The 17,602-nt window shown below is 40.6% G+C and overlaps 1 protein-coding gene across 5 annotated transcripts in view; it reads left to right on the top strand.

Annotated features, from left to right (window-relative positions):
• Positions 1-17,602, top strand: part of LOC124259212 (inositol 1,4,5-trisphosphate receptor type 3-like) — a 177,526-nt gene that overhangs the window by 46,064 nt on the left and 113,860 nt on the right. The window contains exon 1 of one of the 5 annotated variants that reach the window (XM_046693314.1): positions 6,048-6,288. The exons of the other annotated variants lie outside the window; for them this stretch is intronic. Coding sequence (XP_046549270.1) covers positions 6,265-6,288 — 24 coding nt within the window. The 5' untranslated portion in view covers positions 6,048-6,264. Of the gene's footprint in view, positions 1-6,047; positions 6,289-17,602 lie in introns of those variants that run through there. 5 annotated transcript variants of the gene reach the window in all.

The following is a 17,602-nucleotide window of genomic DNA, read 5'->3' as shown; positions in this document are numbered from 1 at the left end:
TCCCGATAAAAAGTCTCAGGACGGTATAATTGGCAATATTACGATTGGTTGTTTTTTTAGCAATTTCACGTGGTGAGGTGAGGTGAAATGGGGTTTAACGTCGTACTTCAGAATTTAAAAAAAAATGACTTCAACGGCTACATTCCCCGGTTACATAACCAGTGACTTCCCCAACGTTTGCCTGGCGTTGTGGCAAATCCGGTTTTCCTCTTCAAAGGAGAGATGGGTGGATTCATGTGTATCGCCGCGAAAGCTAGCTTTATTCTACATGTGGCGTGCAACAGGTCAACGGATCCGAAGTGTCATGCCGTTTGTTGCGGCGTCTTACAGATCTTACAGCCACAATAACTCGGTGCGCCTAGTGGCAGCAAGAGTTGTATACTCCCCAGGGAGTTGAGATTGCTAATACGATGTGCAGTTGATATTGACATCCAATGATCGAGGGAAAAAAATACCAGCGCCTTGAGCATGCACTAGTGCGTGGATATGTGCGCTATATAAATATCCTATAATAATTATCTTATCCAGAACAAACTATCCGATATGCGTTATAGTGATGGTATCTTATGTGTCCACGTTGTCCCCGAGCCTGCAAGCACTAGGCGCCAGTTTTCAGCATGACAATGCTAGTCCCCACACCACACGAGTCTGTACTCATTCCCTGCAAGCACAGAAAACACCGTAACGCAGGTGCTCTCCAATCTCAACCCAAATGAACATCTGTCAGATGAGCAAGCCAGACGTTCACGTCAACGGCCATCACGGCAACAGAATCTGCAGCAATTACACCAAGCTTCAGGCAGAATGGGATGCCGTTCCGCAAGGTGTCACCCGAAATACGGGTTGTGTTATTGGCAATATATTCATCATGATTCAGGCGTTAGCTTGACTTCAGTGAGGTTCCTGTCTAAGGTTGCCAATTACACGTTTGTTGTCATGTCTTTGTAACATGACAATGATCCATACATAGGATTACCTTCAGAATCCTACAAGGAACTGCCCTTCGTGAGCACATGTCCCTTACATGATAATCACTTTTATATAACTGGGTCCGGATTAACAAAGCATTCGTAACGTTACGACCTGTTGCGTACCCTCTGCTTACGAAGGACGTAGCGATACGAACGCTTTGTGGATCGAGACCCCGGTTGGTAATTCTTTGCCGATACCAAATTAACACATCACCCCTGATTTTCAAACGACAAACCATGTCCATTCTCACAAAAATCTCTACCAAAATTTTACATCACGATATGGCCATAGCACATGCATATTCACGAATCACCAGCAAAGAATGAAGGATGTCAGGTGTACTCCAGTAACTTTAATGGTCACTCATACGTCACTCAAAACAGCAATGAAATCGAAAGCTAAATTATTGTCCGTGAACTTGTGTAAATATAATCTCATTGCCAGGACAAATTATCATTCATTTATGGGCGTATTTATTTTTCAGTTACCAGAATTTTATCCCACACTTCCTCTTTTCAAAAAGGTGGTTTGAAAATTGAACCCTTTGTGTAATCAATTACATTCATATAAAATCAAGGCATATTGCAACTTGGGTTTGTCAAGTAATCATACAAATCCTATCTGACTTCACATCAAAAGCGAGGTTGTGTCAATCGCGAATGTTGTAATGTCTCTTAATTACCAAATCAAACAGATCAATACCATACCATTTAATGGATGCTTCGGACCTATTGTGTTTGAGATTCATTGATCGTTACCCAGAACGTACTGCCTCCTATTCTAGACAAATGGGAAACTTGGAACAGGAGGGCTATGATGTACGTAATTCAGTGTCTATATCTATGTACCCCCTGACATTCACGCTTCACATATGACAAATATGTTTTGTTTGTAATAAGTACAGAATTAATTAACTAATGATATATGGGTTAAGCGTTTCCTAGTCAGGTACTAATAGTAGTCGTAAACGACACTCTGTTGATCAAGGAAGGATTATATCTGTCAATAGGTACTTGACATATATATAGATATTGATCACTTGGCCTAATCCGTGCTCTTTGTGAATTAATTATTTACCTTGATGAGAACTTAATCCATAGTCACAAATGAAACACTGACCCACAAATACTTACTGTTTATGTGTGATGAAATATGTATTAAGATCACATTAAAAAAGCTATTAGATTAGTAATGTTTAGTATATGGATGTATTATTCAGTATTGATTGATTTGACTTTGCGTGACTGTACTAAGGACTTTGTTAATCGACTCATGAAAACATAGAGATAGTGTTCCCAACATACGTACATCAAACAGGAAGAGTGATGTGCAGTACTTATAAAACCAGGACGTCTGATTCTAACAATTACATATCGATGTTTGAAATGGCAGCTGTACCACTAACTCATCAAACACTCCAATCAGACATAAGCCTCCTGTATTTCATACACGACTGACTTCATTTGTAAGAACCTGATTTGCCGTAGATCTTCTGTAGCGTGTACTTAACAGGCTTCTGTGCTCTATTGCAAAACACTACTTTATGTCTGTATGTATGCCTCCCTACACTGTTATGTACCTCACTTGCTTGAATACGGTGTTAGAATCTACACCAAAACGTGGATCCTAACTGTAAACAAAGGAGGCGTTGTTCATTCATATAACATTCCTTATTTCGACTGCATTCAATAAGGGTACGGAACCTATTGCTCATATATTCAGAACAATATATTGACAAACTTATTTCATTTCGTGAGTGCGTCGATACAGATTATTTTACCGTTGTCAAGCAGGAATGGTTTGTCTTTCAGTAATATCAAAAGTGGAATGAGTGAGTGGTCCAGCTACTTTTATGGCGGACGGTGAGCAAATGTGTCAAAGGCCAGACAAACCTGATGGTGGATATTATGATCACCAGTCCACGTCATCGGGTTTCGATAACTCAGCCAATCAATGAACTGAATCCGACCTTATAATCGGGTTTCGATAACTCAGTCAATCAATGAACTGAATCCGACCTTATACTCCATTAAGTTGCATCTTACGATACTTTGTACTTGGAACCAATTCCATCCGGACTCCAAACGCGTCACGGTATACATTGTATTAAGTATTGAAAACGTATTATCGACACGACACCATTGTCGAGTGTGTACTTTCTTCTATTACAGCATGACGTTTACATTGTGCACATGTAAACGTTTTAGGCCGTTGCTTTTAAGTGTTCATCCATCAACTATTTCTCAAGTCGTTGTGTATAGTTGCGCAAAGATATATACACACACATTGGTGTGACTCGTCCTTATCCCATACTTCCTACAAAACTGAGTAACCCATTTCCCTTACTGAATCTTACACCATGCGGCATAACTGTACTGAAAAACTTTGTCAAGTAATCACTGGCATGCCCCAGTTTCCATATTGTTTTGCCTCAACAAAGTACAGCCCTAGATATGTTTTGTTGACTGTTGAGACAACAAGGGGAAATAACGTTGTTGAGACAACAAGGGGAAATAACGTGTCTTCAACTAGTGGGGATATTTCTTTGAAAGGAACATAAAAGTAAGTTGATAATCGTTAGTTATGAATAGGTTTGGTGAGATAACATGATTTTAATGCAAAAACTTTTAACTATGAAAAAATAGTATTTATCATTTACTACATCATTTCATTTGTGAGAGCAAACCGCCTTTTGTTTTAGATATTTTACGCAATAATATTTGATTCATTTCCTGGCCCTTATGTAATTTTATACAGTTAATGTAAAAAAAAGCTTCCATGAAGAGTCCATTTAATTCAATTCATTGTTACTCTGTTGCTTCAAAACAAAAATATAGTAGCACAAAACTTCTTCAAGCCAATTAAATCCGAGATGATTAGCAGTCCTTTCAGTGATATATGACACCAGGTGTTCATAAGAGTAGGTGTCATGACCTACTTCTATTGACTTCCACGTGTTTCATGTTTTACCGAGAATGTGTTTACTTGTGAAGAGAAACATAATTAATCATCTCATAAGGCAGAAGAACTACTCCAAATGACTGTGTACTTTTCCTACAGTACGTCAACGCATACTGAAAATTCATTATCCGCAATTATTTCTCTCACTTTATTTCCGTTGGTTATATTTCCTGACGTTTCTTCTGAAGGAAACACTTTGTCCGTCTCGCGTGGGTGAACAATGCATGCACAGTCGGAATATGAGTCTTAGGAGGTAACGGTAACACGTCTCTGGAGATTACCTGTGTCCTTCCCGCGTGATTGACAGACCGTGAGGTACAGAAGTTTGGCAGAACTGGAAGTAGATGATTGACTCGTCAAACGTGTCATGTTGTCAGGAAACTCGCATCTGGCTTCTCCATGCCACGTGTAACAAAAGGAGGAATATTACATATGACTTTACCATGATGTGTTCATGCACCTCATGTTGATTGCTAAACGGCGAAATACGCACAAGACCGACTCACAGAAATCTCAACCAAAGCTCTCCCATCCATGGGAGATTATTTACTTGGTACTTTAGATAAAATAATTCGGGCTGATATTACTTTGAAAATGATAATTAGTTCAAGACAATACTCGAATTCCGATTCATCTTTAACAAATGAAAATTGTTGACCTAAGAGTTTGGCCGTCTGGAAACAGATGTTTCCAAAACGTTCCTGTCTGTTTCTTGCTCAATGGGCCAGTGGATAGTGTGTCTGTTCGAAGAGTGGAAGGTTGGGGTTCTATTCCCTTCCGCTTCATACCATCACACGCACATTAACCCCGCGGTGACCTTGAGAGCTGCGTTACACCCCATTTCGTCTCACCCCCTTTCATATTAAAAGTATATGTGTCAAAAACGTCAGTGAAATAACATTCTATCGTAAACAAACATTTTCCCCTTCATTGGGATTATGAGATAGTTATGGCTTTGGTTTGCAATAATACACACACGTGTACCACATTGGATCATCTACCATTGCTGTCTAGGTTCCAGTACAACCAAGCCTGCAGGTGTATATACATGTATAGTACATTTGCTACGAACTACATAGAAATATGAGTATCATCTGCAATATAAAAACAACATTTAACGAGATACCTAAAAGTCAGCATCAAGGCAGAGGAAATCTGGTAACGATCATTTTTTCAAATTAACTACAGGTTCAATATATTTTTAATCATTGCAATGGATGTTTTCACAGAAGCAGACTGTCTAAATGAACGCCATGGATAAGTATATAACTAAAACACATGTTTATTGCTATTTACAAAGATTCCGGAGATCAAAATCTCAGATATTCACTACTGCAATAAAAAAGCTATTCAACTGCTGATCTGGGCATGTCTAGAATCCTGTTCTATAAATAGTATTATGACTTTCGTGATCTTTCGACGGATGTGTGTTAGCATCGGTGGGGTAATGGTTTGAAAATATGCATCAAACAGAATCTATTAAGTCGTGGTAGCAAATGCAGTGTGTCTACAGACAGTGACATCACCTACATATGATCATTGAAAGATAGCACGAGGAATGTGTGGTATGGACTACCATTGGTGTGTATGCCCAGCAAATTGTCAGTACCTCGCGTATAGAATTAGTATGGGTACGCAAGGCTGTTGTATATTATTTCTAAATACCATGAACACTTCCAGCTAGTACTGTATATTGTGTACAGGTGGCCTACTGTGGATATACAATGTTTGTTTAGAAGCCCACGCAAGTCTATAACTGTTTTAACAATGTTTAACGTTATGTTCATATTGCATACCTATGGAATCGATCAAACTTATTTGTAAACTGGATGTAGAGAAAGAAAAACATATAAATACCAGACTGAAATAATTTTTATGAATGATTTTGAATTGTGTCTACACCATTAAAATGCTGTAAGCAAGTCTAAGCAGCATACTCGGCATATGTATTTGGTGAGAACATTGTGATGACAACGATATCTATATCAGAGACGGGAAAAATAACACTAGCGTTCCTCTGACAAGCGGCACCCTCCAGTGTGTAGTCACTTCGGCTGTACGCCTCATGTATTCCGTGACATTGTAAACGATGCTCCCCTAGTATGCGCGAGTGAGCTGGTCTAGGCTCCTCTTAGTATGTTTGGCCAGATTGCATAATGCAACGGTAAACGTTAACATTCAACCCCATCGACTCACCTAGCAGATTCCTAGAGACAGGTGTTCCTCCAAAGCGGATACCTACCTTTAAGTGTACTCGTTTACCATTCTGTTAGAGTGGCTTTAAGGAGTTGACCCTTCTCGTTTTGGGGTCAGTCGCATAATCACCCCAGGATGTTTCAAGCCATGAAAAAGAAGGTGAGTTTATTTTGTTTACAAGGTGGTCCCCACACTGGTGACTCTAGACTGTGTACAATGTTAGCGTGTATCGTCGAAAACCTGTATGTGTATTGAGTACTATGTATTAAAACTACAAGACTTCGTGAACTAAATGTCGACTTTTGTGAGAGTTCTTGTGACCTGGTTGGTTATGTTTAAAGCCACGATTATCAAAATGTGTCTATTTCAATATTATCTGTTTTTGAGTAAGTGTAACATTCATTTCTATTATTTGTAAATAATGTATATTGAATTGTCATTAGCTTCACATTAACATTGTGCAGGTTCTCACTAATGGTTGTGATGTTTCCATCCCCGAGGTAATGTGTTTCGGTGTACTGTAGTTGACTTTGGGGATATCAGATTATTCTAGAAGGCACTTGGGTGCGATGTGTGAACCTTTTGATAACAAAGCGCCGACACTGTCGGGCTAAAATTAAATACTTCACCCTTACGTACATGATGGAATCTGAAAGAACGAAAAGATCCTATAAAGGCCTACATTGTTGAACAGTTTTGTTTTTGACAATAAAATAACTCAACCTTCCTGACTTATAGTAAACATTAAAACTGTTTCCTTCAGTTACCATAATATTTTCTTTTAAACGTGTTACACCGTATGTTAAAGCATCATCATCTGAGTTAACGTCGACTATTCAATCTTTACATTTAGAAGATCGAGACTAACGAAACTTCGACACATCCAACTCTTTACAAATGACGAAGGAAACAGCAGGAAATTCACAACATTGTTTTTAATAAATTGTACGAAAGCAATATGTAATCAGTATAACTGCTCCAACAAAGCCAAAGGTAAAAAAAATCCCCTTTTCCCAACGTAAGTTGTTCAACGTAACGCACCATGGCCATCGTCTAAGAAGCTTTCATGTTTCAATTTAGACATCCATGGTGCTGCCAGGTACGTGCTGCGGAACGGGGTTTCGACACGCCACATCAACACATGTCAGTTAATAGTAAGAAGAGAACAGATTGCGACCATAAGCTGAATTCCTCTTCTTGCTTCTGTCTTCTGTTCTAGAGAATGGAAGTGGGTTCCCTCGTATGCCTACACATATATCTTTGACCTATGTGGTTCATCAAACTTTAATTTCTTGATGAAAGTGTTTTCTTCACCAGATTTGTTTTTCATGTGATGGTTATGAGCAAATAAGCGTGTTAGTATCGATAATAACTAAAAAGAGATGTAGATGTCGACAGAAGATACGGTAGCCCCATGTTAATATAAACAGGGTAAGACAAGCTGTTGTTTGTACTGGATGATAATATCTTGCTTGGGGTAAATCATGTACAATCTACACCACAAAGCATCGTTTTTACAACATATACATGATCACATTGTGTACTCGGTAGGCGAAGCGACGATGTGTCCTAGATGATTTACATTGCTCTGTTACAGACTCATTTGTAGGAACGCGGCATACAAAACGCCGTACAAAAAGGCTTGTGAAAAAGCATCTTCATCAGCGTGTTGATTGCTCAGCCAGATGACGCCATTACAGTTACATAAATCGCGACATGATCTACATACTGCTCTTGAATTGAGGGCAGGGCATGCTTCCTGTTGTCATCACTAACTTACAGTGGTCCATTCATATTATCTTCGCCTCATTTTCCGGATGGATTCTTTTTCAGACACACAGATTATTCTTTAGCTTTTACGTTTTATATTTGTCACGATATGGCTGAAATATTGCCGATGTGACGTTAAATATTAACTCACTCACTCACGTTTTATATTTACATGTATTTCAGGGAAATTACACGGACATGTATTGTACCTCTGAACATGGTAGGAATAATAACTGCACAGCTGTGATTAGGATACCAATTAATGATATAGTTTCCATAACCTCAAGAATGAGATTGTGGGTTTTGCCCTCTGGGAGAAGTTAATCATCTGTATGGCTGATCAGATTCTTAGACGCACTATGGTGCTATTCGCTAAATGTATCACATGGGAATTATGAGAAGCCTTTTTCTGATTTGATTGTTGTTGAATTGATTTGATCAGAAGAGCATGAGTAATATGTATATTGAGGATGCTGTCATGTTTCATCTGACCGTCCATAAAGGCTATTGTGGTTCATGTATTAGTACTACTCTAGTGTTCTTTGTAAACATGAGGCATATTTTTCTCCACAATGTTAAAACTAGTAGGACAGTAATGGTAAGGAATTTTTTTCTGCATTCCGGCTGTTTTGGCCTATGAACCCTATTTTAAACCCTCTGGAAATGCAGTTCATGTTTCAAAAAGGGTGCGGGTGGATTCCCCAACACGCACGTTTCTCTCTCTCTCACACACACACACTCTCTCTCTCTCACACACACACACACACACCTCTCTCTCTCTCACACACACACACACACACTCTCTCTCTCTCACTCACTCACTCACTCTCTCTCACACACACACACACACACACACTTGCAACACTCGATAAACAATACGTAAAGGGGCGTTGAGGGACCCGGAATCTACCCCCAAGAAAATGTTCAAATTAATTTTTTATTGAATTTCAGTAAAAACTAGACACGAGTGCAACTACTTGTATCGTGAAGCTGTGTACCTGATTTCATTCTAAATGATTGTTGTTCAATGCTGCACCTTGCTGTTATGCGGATATATAGTCTTATAAGAAGAGGCAGTTTTAGTGATGGTAAGATATATGACTGTTCTGCTAATAATGTACGAACAGGGGTATTTTAGTTCCCCAACACACTCCCTCTCACCCAAACTGGTGTGTAAATATACAATATAACAATATACGTAATAGCGTCATAACAACGGAGCGTATCTCTTGTATATCTGGTGATGTAGCGCCTGCTCGACTGTTACGGTTGCATGTTACAGGCTTTTTCAACCCGTAACGCGTTTGTTAGCGCATTGCCTTTCACAATAACATTTGCACAAATACATGTTCAGATAAAGTGGTTTTATTTGTGTTTTATCTAGGTTTATACAGCCTGCATAGCTTCCAGATGCGCCAGTGTTGGTTGTGTTTTCACTTCTGACTAAGAGTTTATTGTGTGTTCCTTAAACACGAGCGTCCCTGGTGAAACAGCATGGATTGTAGTGATGGGTTGAATTGTTGACTCAGAACAGGATGCTGCAATGGATGCTGCTTATTTCACTTTATCGGAATGGTCTGTTGTGAAGGGTTGCTCTGATGGACTATGAAAATGGGATGTTGTAAAGGGTTGCTCTGATGGACTATGAAAATGGGATGTTGTGAAGGGTTGCTCTGATTGACTATGAAAATGGGATGTTGTAAAGGGTTGCTCTGATGGACTATGAAAATGGGATGTTGTGAAGGGTTGCTCTGGTTGACTGTGTGACAATGTGATGTTGTAAAGGGTTGCTCTGGTTGACTATGACAATAGGATGTTGTAAAGGGTTGCTCTGGTTGACTATGACAATGGGATGTTGTGAAGGGTTGCTCTGGTTGACTATGACAATGGGATGTTGTGAAGGGTTGCTCTGATGGACTATGAAAATGGGATGTTGTGAAGGGTTGCTCTGGTTGACTATGACAATGGGATGTTGTAAAGGGTTGCTCTGGTTGACTATGACAATGGGATGTTGTAAAGGGTTGCTCTGGTTGACTATGACAATGGGATGTTGTGAAGGGTTGCTCTGGTTGACTATGACAATGGGATGTTGTAAAGGGTTGCTCTGGTTGACTATGACAATGGGATGTTGTGAAGGGTTGCTCTGGTTGACTATGACAATGGGATGTTGTGAAGGGTTGCTCTGGTTGACTATGACAATGGGATGTTGTAAAGGGTTGCTCTGATGGACTATGACAATGGGATGTTGTGAAGGGTTGCTCTGATCGACTATGAAAATGGGATGTTGTGAAGGGTTGCTCTGGTTGACTATGACAATGGGATGTTGTAAAGGGTTGCTCTGGTTGACTATGACAATGGGATGTTGAAAAGGGTTGATCTGGTTGACTATGACAATGTGATGTTGAAAAGGGTTGCTCTGGTTGACTATGAAAATGGGATGTTGTGAAGGGTTGCTCTGGTTGACTGTGTGACAATGTGATGTTGTAAAGGGTTGCTCTGGTTGACTATGACAATAGGATGTTGTAAAGGGTTGCTCTGGTTGACTATGACAATGGGATGTTGTGAAGGGTTGCTCTGGTTGACTATGACAATGGGATGTTGTGAAGGGTTGCTCTGATGGACTATGAAAATGGGATGTTGTGAAGGGTTGCTCTGGTTGACTATGACAATGGGATGTTGTAAAGGGTTGCTCTGGTTGACTATGACAATGGGATGTTGTAAAGGGTTGCTCTGGTTGACTATGACAATGGGATGTTGTGAAGGGTTGCTCTGGTTGACTATGACAATGGGATGTTGTGAAGGGTTGCTCTGGTTGACTTTGACAATGGGATGTTGTGAAGGGTTGCTCTGGTTGACTATGACAATGGGATGTTGTAAAGGGTTGCTCTGGTTGACAATGGGATGTTGACAATGGGATGTTGTAAAGGGTTGCTCTGGTTGACTATGACAATGGGATGTTGTGAAGGGTTGCTCTGATTGACTATGAAAATGGGATGTTGTGAAGGGTTGCTCTGGTTGACTATGACAATGGGATGTTGTAAAGGGTTGCTCTGGTTGACTATGACAATGTGATGTTGAAAAGGGTTGCTCTGGTTGACTATGACAATGTGATGTTGAAAAGGGTTGCTCTGGTTGACTATGAAAATGGGATGTTGTAAAGGGTTGCTCTGGTTGACTATGACAATGGGATGTTGTAAAGGGTTGCTCTGGTTGACTATGACAATGGGATGTTGTGAAGGGTTGCTCTGGTTGACTATGAAAATGGGATGTTGTAAAGGGTTGCTCTGGTTGACTGTGTGACAATGTGATGTTGTAAAGGGTTGCTCTGGTTGACTATGACAATGGGATGTTGTAAAGGGTTGCTCTGGTTGACTATGAAAATGGGATGTTGTAAAGGGTTGCTCTGGTTGACTATGACAATGGGATGTTGTAAAGGGTTGCTCTGGTTGACTATGACAATGTGATGTTGTGAAGGGTTGCTCTGGTTGACTATGACAATGGGATGTTGTAAAGGGTTGCTCTGGTTGACTATGAAAATGGGATGTTGTGAAGGGTTGCTCTGGTTGACTATGACAATGGGATGTTGTGAAGGGTTGCTCTGGTTGACTATGACAATGTGATGTTGTAAAGGGTTGCTCTGGTTGACTATGACAATGTGATGTTGTAAAGGGTTGCTCTGGTTGACTATGACAATGTGATGTTGTAAAGGGTTGCTCTGGTTGACTATGACAATGGGATGTTGTAAAGGGTTGCTCTGGTTGACTATGACAATGTGATGTTGTAAAGGGTTGCTCTGGTTGACTATGAAAATGGGATGTTGTAAAGGGTTGCTCTGGTTGACTATGACAATGGGATGTTGTAAAGGATTGTTCTAGTTGACTATGAAAATGGGATGTTGTAAAGGGTTGCTCTGGTTGACTATGAAAATGGGATGTTGTAAAGGGTTGCTCTGGTTGACTACTGGGATGTTGTAAAGGATTGACAATGAAAATGGGATGTTGTAAAGGGTTGCTCTGGTTGACTATGACAATGGGATGTTGTAAAGGGTTGCTCTGGTTGACTATGACAATGTGATGTTGTAAAGGGTTGCTCTGGTTGACTATGACCATGTGATGTTGTAAAGGGTTGCTCTGGTTGACTATGACAATGGGATGATGTAAAGGGTTGCTCTGGTTAACTATGACAATGGGATGATGTAAAGGGTTGCTCTGGTTGACTATGACAATGGGATGATGTAAAGGGTTGCTCTGGTTGACTTAAGAAAATGGGATGTTGTAATGGATATGACTCTGAACACTAAACACAGCAGTCGATACAGATTATCTTACGCATCTGTGCATATAATCGTGTATTCATTCTCTTGAGCATATGTCAACCTAGGCTGTATGGGACAATTACTTCTATTTGGTAATCAAACATTCGCCATCTAAATATGCCTAGTGGTGGCATTTGGTTAAGTGCTTAGAACATACATTTGTCAAAATATCACTTCTGTCAATAGCTACATAATCTTCGTACCTGCAGTATCATACATTTATCTTGCTAAACACAGCTGTCCATATATACACAGTGTGTCCAAAATAACAGTTTGATCCAACCCAAGTATTATTTTGCACCTGTTTTCGCGCGTCTTCTCCATCTAAATGTGAGTATGTGGTGCAGGTTGCATCAACTGGCCCAATGTCGACCAGCCAAGCTACAGTACTGTCTCCATTTCATCTCAGTGCAGCGAGAGGTTTTCCGTTGGCAAACTTGTGATAAGATAGCCAATCTGTTTTCTTAAGCACACCGCTGGCCAAGATTTGATTGAAGCTGTTATTGTACATGCTTCTCCGATTGGCGTGTTATGTTGATATTGCGTATGAAATGTCAAAACACCAGCGACGGCGATGACCTATTGCTGTAGGATGCACATGCTGGTTTAGTCTCGGCTTGGGTGTACTGCAGTCAAAACCAACCAACAATAAGAAACAGGACGATGTGTTCACGTCTCAACCATGATCTCATCCTCTGTAACAAGACCAGTAGTGTGACTCCACCTTAGTCTGAGACTGGGCAGCTCCTTAAGCTGTGTTTTATGTACATATAACAATCCTGTTGATAACGAGTCCTCAGCTGTGATAACTGATAATGTCCAGAGTTCGGTGAAAGCAACATATGTTGTCCGCATCCACCTATATTATCTGAGGGGTTGATGGGAAGTGAATATTCCTGACCGATAAAAAAATACATATTCAGGTTTGCCTTGTGCACAAATGCTTTGTCCAAATCGGTATGAAATACACAGGCATTTATCTTCGCTCCTTGTTCATAAGACAGAACAACTTACTGTTATTTCCTCCGATCTCTTTCTCTGGGAAACAACGAGAAAGACGTCCTACATAACAAACTTGTGATACAAAATTACGTGTGTTTTTTAAATGTACCAAATGTAAGTTGCCAAGGTTTGAGCGAGGAACATTAAAATGTAACTTATATTGGTTAGTATGGTACATTGAAAAGAATGTCTTGGGTTCAACTGATCAGAATCCTACATTCATGTGTAAGGCAAGATACACAGTCATGTTCATTATTTTGCATACTGCTTTTGATTCTGAATCCCAACAAGGGATGGGGGTGGGGTGTGATTGAAGGTGCTTCCTGAATCCCAACAATAGTGGGGCGGTGGGGTAACCTAGTGGTTAAACGTTCTCTTGTCACTCCGAAGACCCGGGTTCAATTCCCCACATGGATACAACGTGTGAAGCCATTTCTGGTGTCCCCCGCCGTGATATTGCTGGAATATTGCTAAACGCGGCATAAAAACTAAAATCACTCACCCACCCAACATTTTGTTGAGTGGTTGTACGTGCTTCCTGAATTCCAACAAAGGGTGAATGGTTGTACGTGCTTCCTGAATCCCAACAAAGGGTGAGTGGTTGTACGTGCTTCCTGAATCCCAACAAAGGGTGAATGGTTGTACGTGCTTCCTGAATCCCAACAAAGGGTGAATGGTTGTACGTGCTTCCTGAATCCCAACAAAGGGTGAGTGGTTGTACGTGCTTCCTGAATCCCAACAAGGGTGAATGGGTGACGTGCTTCCTGAATCCCAACAAAGGGTGAATGGTTGTACGTGCTTCCTGAATCCCAACATAAGGTGAATGGTTGATGAGTGAGTTGTTGTACGTGCTTCCTGAATCCCAACAAAGGGTGAGTTGTTGTACGTGCTTCCTGAATCCCAACAAAGGGTGAATGGTTGTACGTGCTTCCTGAATCCCAACAAAGGGTGAATGGTTGTACGTGCTTCCTGAATCCCAACAAAGGGTGAGTGGTTGTACGTGCTTCCTGAATCCCAACAATGGGTCACTGGTTGTAAGAATCTTTAATCACATGGATGTCTATATGCTTGTCACCGCACGCAAAAGGCGATGATATACGTGTGTTGCATACGTTTCCATTGGGTGCTGTATTGATGATATTGTCATAAAGCTCCCCTAACACCCCCTACAGCAGGTACTAGCGGGTCGCACTGCATACGTCACACAACGGAGTCGTGCCAGCACTGGGTGGCTGGGCGTATACCGCCTTTAATGGAAAACTGTGAATGAATCTCTTGTTAAGTATAAGAAAAGGGATTGCACTTCTTAACGTTTCCAGAGGCAACAATTAATGATTGGTTGTAGAATATAAGGGAAATGCACTGGGAAGTTGCATACAGATAATCTGTTTTGTTGGTGGCATCAATGGCTGACCTCTTGACAGGCTACACGAGTAGGTCGGTGGGAAGCTGGTTGTGGGCGATGGAGATACACACAAGCTTGAACTGCTAAGCGAATCATGGACTCACGGGAAACACGGAGAGTCTATTCGAAACACCCATTGCGCATCTGCCACAAGGTTGCATATTTTAAGAAGTTAGTCTTCCCAGATTTCTACTGGATCATGTTCGAGATAAAGACTGGGCAAACAGTTCACCTGCGAGACACCTGTGCTCACCCACACGGTAGATACACGAACTTGGAATCCTTGAGGTACCAAACCCAAGCACCTCGTAACTCGATTACCTGTAGTAATATCACTTGACCATCCAGCGATGCCAGGCACGACCATGCTAATGCTAGACGCGCTCAGAAAATAAGCGTTTCTCTTCAGTTGCATTGTGATCAGCACATTACGTCCTTGTGCCGTAACACTTGCAATACATCTGTACCATACATTGCCCTGACATTGAATGTAGTATTTTCATATCTATACAGCTTTACGAACGATAATTTGAATTTGAAAGTCTGAGCTCGATAATTCAAGTTAAGTCATCATCGTAATTATACTACTAATGATTCTTAGTGTTCGAGATGTAACCCCTGCTTGTCGTAAGAGGCAATTAACGGGCTCGCTGACTTGGTTGACACATGTCATCGGTTCCCAATTGCGCAGATCGATGCTCATGCTGTTGATCACTGGGTTGTCTGGTCCGGACACGATTATTTACAGACCGCCGCCATTTAGCTGGAATATTGCTTAGTGCGGCGTAAAACTAACTTACTCAGTCACTCGAGATGTGGATGGTTGTGATGGATGATGCATAGACTATCTGTGCTATGTTTCCTCGACATAAACAATATTTTGAGCTACGTCGACGGTTGTCAGTACAGTTTAACCGACAAATGAAGGATTTCAGAATTAAACAACACGCTTGTAACACGATGATCCATATTACATCGACCGTTCGTAATGTACTGTTTGGGCTGTTTATATGTTTTCGCCATGTACCGAACTTGTCGGAGGACATTAATAACACAGCTGAAAAAACACAATATACGTGTGAGATCTCGTTTGGGTTTTGAATTCTACACATCAACATTTCGATATAAACATGAATGACGTTATGATATATAGTTGATTTACACTGTTAATCGCTTCTTTAATTCTGTAGTATTAGACGTTCACCACTTAGCTGCGACAAGAGCACAAGCATAACCTGACAAACGAAGAATCATAATCGAAGGATCCTGCTTTACTAAGGGACGTAACTCTACCCGTTCCCATAAACCCACTGCGAGGACTTTACATAAAATCAAAGTTATGGCAATTCTAATAATTTCTATTACAATAGTAGATGAGGGAAATATTCATATAAACCAGACTTCCCAAACATCACCCATTTACAGCAAGGTATAACGGGCTGAAGTTAATCCCTCAAATCTCAAATATGCTTTCAAATAAACGTATTTTTGGATAAGGTGGTTACCGACCTGATCAATATGTCGATTGTACCAACTTTGGTCAATTAACGGGGTCAATAAATCATAAAGGAAGATGGAGTCTGTCGTACTGAGAATGAAGTAGCACCGCCTTTACAGGTATGCTGAGGATTCATCACTGCTTAACGATCAACAAGATGGCGTTGATATTTCCCATTTCAATAAACACCAATCATGGATTCTATATTCATCTCTGAATAGGAACCACCGTTGCTTTGTCTAGCGACACGGTGGTCCTGTGAGTGTCCCTGACTTTGGTTCAGCGAAATCTTCCAAAGATAACTTTTATAGTATTGTGTTATAAACCAATATTAGGCTAGGACTAGGTACTCGATATCAAACCGAGAATTGGTCAAGCCTGATAGAGTACTAGATATAAAACCCAATATTTAGCTTGATATGTTGCAGTACTCGTTATAAAACCATTATTAGACCAAATCTGTTATAGTGCTCGTTATAACATCTCTAATAGGTCTACTATGTAAAAACCTCCGTGGTGTAGTGGTTAAAGCCGCCCGGAGAGCGGAAGGTCGCGGGTTCGACCCCCGACTGCGGCATACCAAAAGACGTTAAAATATGGTACTTGTTGGTCCCTGCCCGGCGCTCGGCATTAATGTACCAACAAGGACTGGTCGGCTCGGAGTCAGTATAATGTGTCTGAGTGGGGTATTCATGCTCACTGCGGCTTGGTATCTCAGTGGGCTAGCACTATAAAACTGCTTCAGTCTGGGCTAGTACAAGCAGCCGCACCTACACATACACACGCATGCACGTCGTCATATGAGCGTAATATTCTCCAGCGCGACGTTAAACCCAATTTCACCTCACCTCACCTCACTATGTTATAGAGTATTGAGATAAGAATTATAGATGTTATAAACATCATTATAAAGCCAATACTAGGCCATGTACGTGTAAATAGTCGGTATAACTGATATATATTATACTAGACAACGTCTTATTGAAGATTGTTTGTGAAACCATGGTGACCAAAATGTGTTAGAGTATTCAGTATATAGCCATTGTAGCAATGATGCGGAACGCAGCAATCATGCTAAAAATAACATTAAATAGATGATGATAAAAGGACAGTGATTATGATTCCGCGAACTGTGCGCTTAAATGGGATGAATATGACCTTGCATTGTGATGCTATCAACACTGTAATGCTTATAATTTGGATAATGATGATGCTATCATGATGAGGAGGAGATCAGAGGATGGTTGAGGGACTTTGTACATTTGAACAGCAGAACCGGCCAAACAGATAGATACACAGAGGGGAATGTGTTCAATGTTGGTTCTTTCCAGACAAACAAATAACACCACCTAACCATATGTTCCCCACTGTGTAGACGTGCATTGCTTCTTCTGTGGAATGTTCCTCGAATAGCTGCTTATCAGTAGGAATTGGTTTATGTTGAGCATTGGCCTCCTGATCAAAATCATATTTGTGGTTTATT

Source organism: Haliotis rubra, unplaced genomic scaffold (assembly GCF_003918875.1).
Source record: "Haliotis rubra isolate DU_JTF1 unplaced genomic scaffold, ASM391887v1 Scf713, whole genome shotgun sequence".
Taxonomy (NCBI): Eukaryota; Metazoa; Mollusca; class Gastropoda; order Lepetellida; family Haliotidae; genus Haliotis; species Haliotis rubra.
This window is presented reverse-complemented; position numbering and strand designations above follow the sequence as displayed.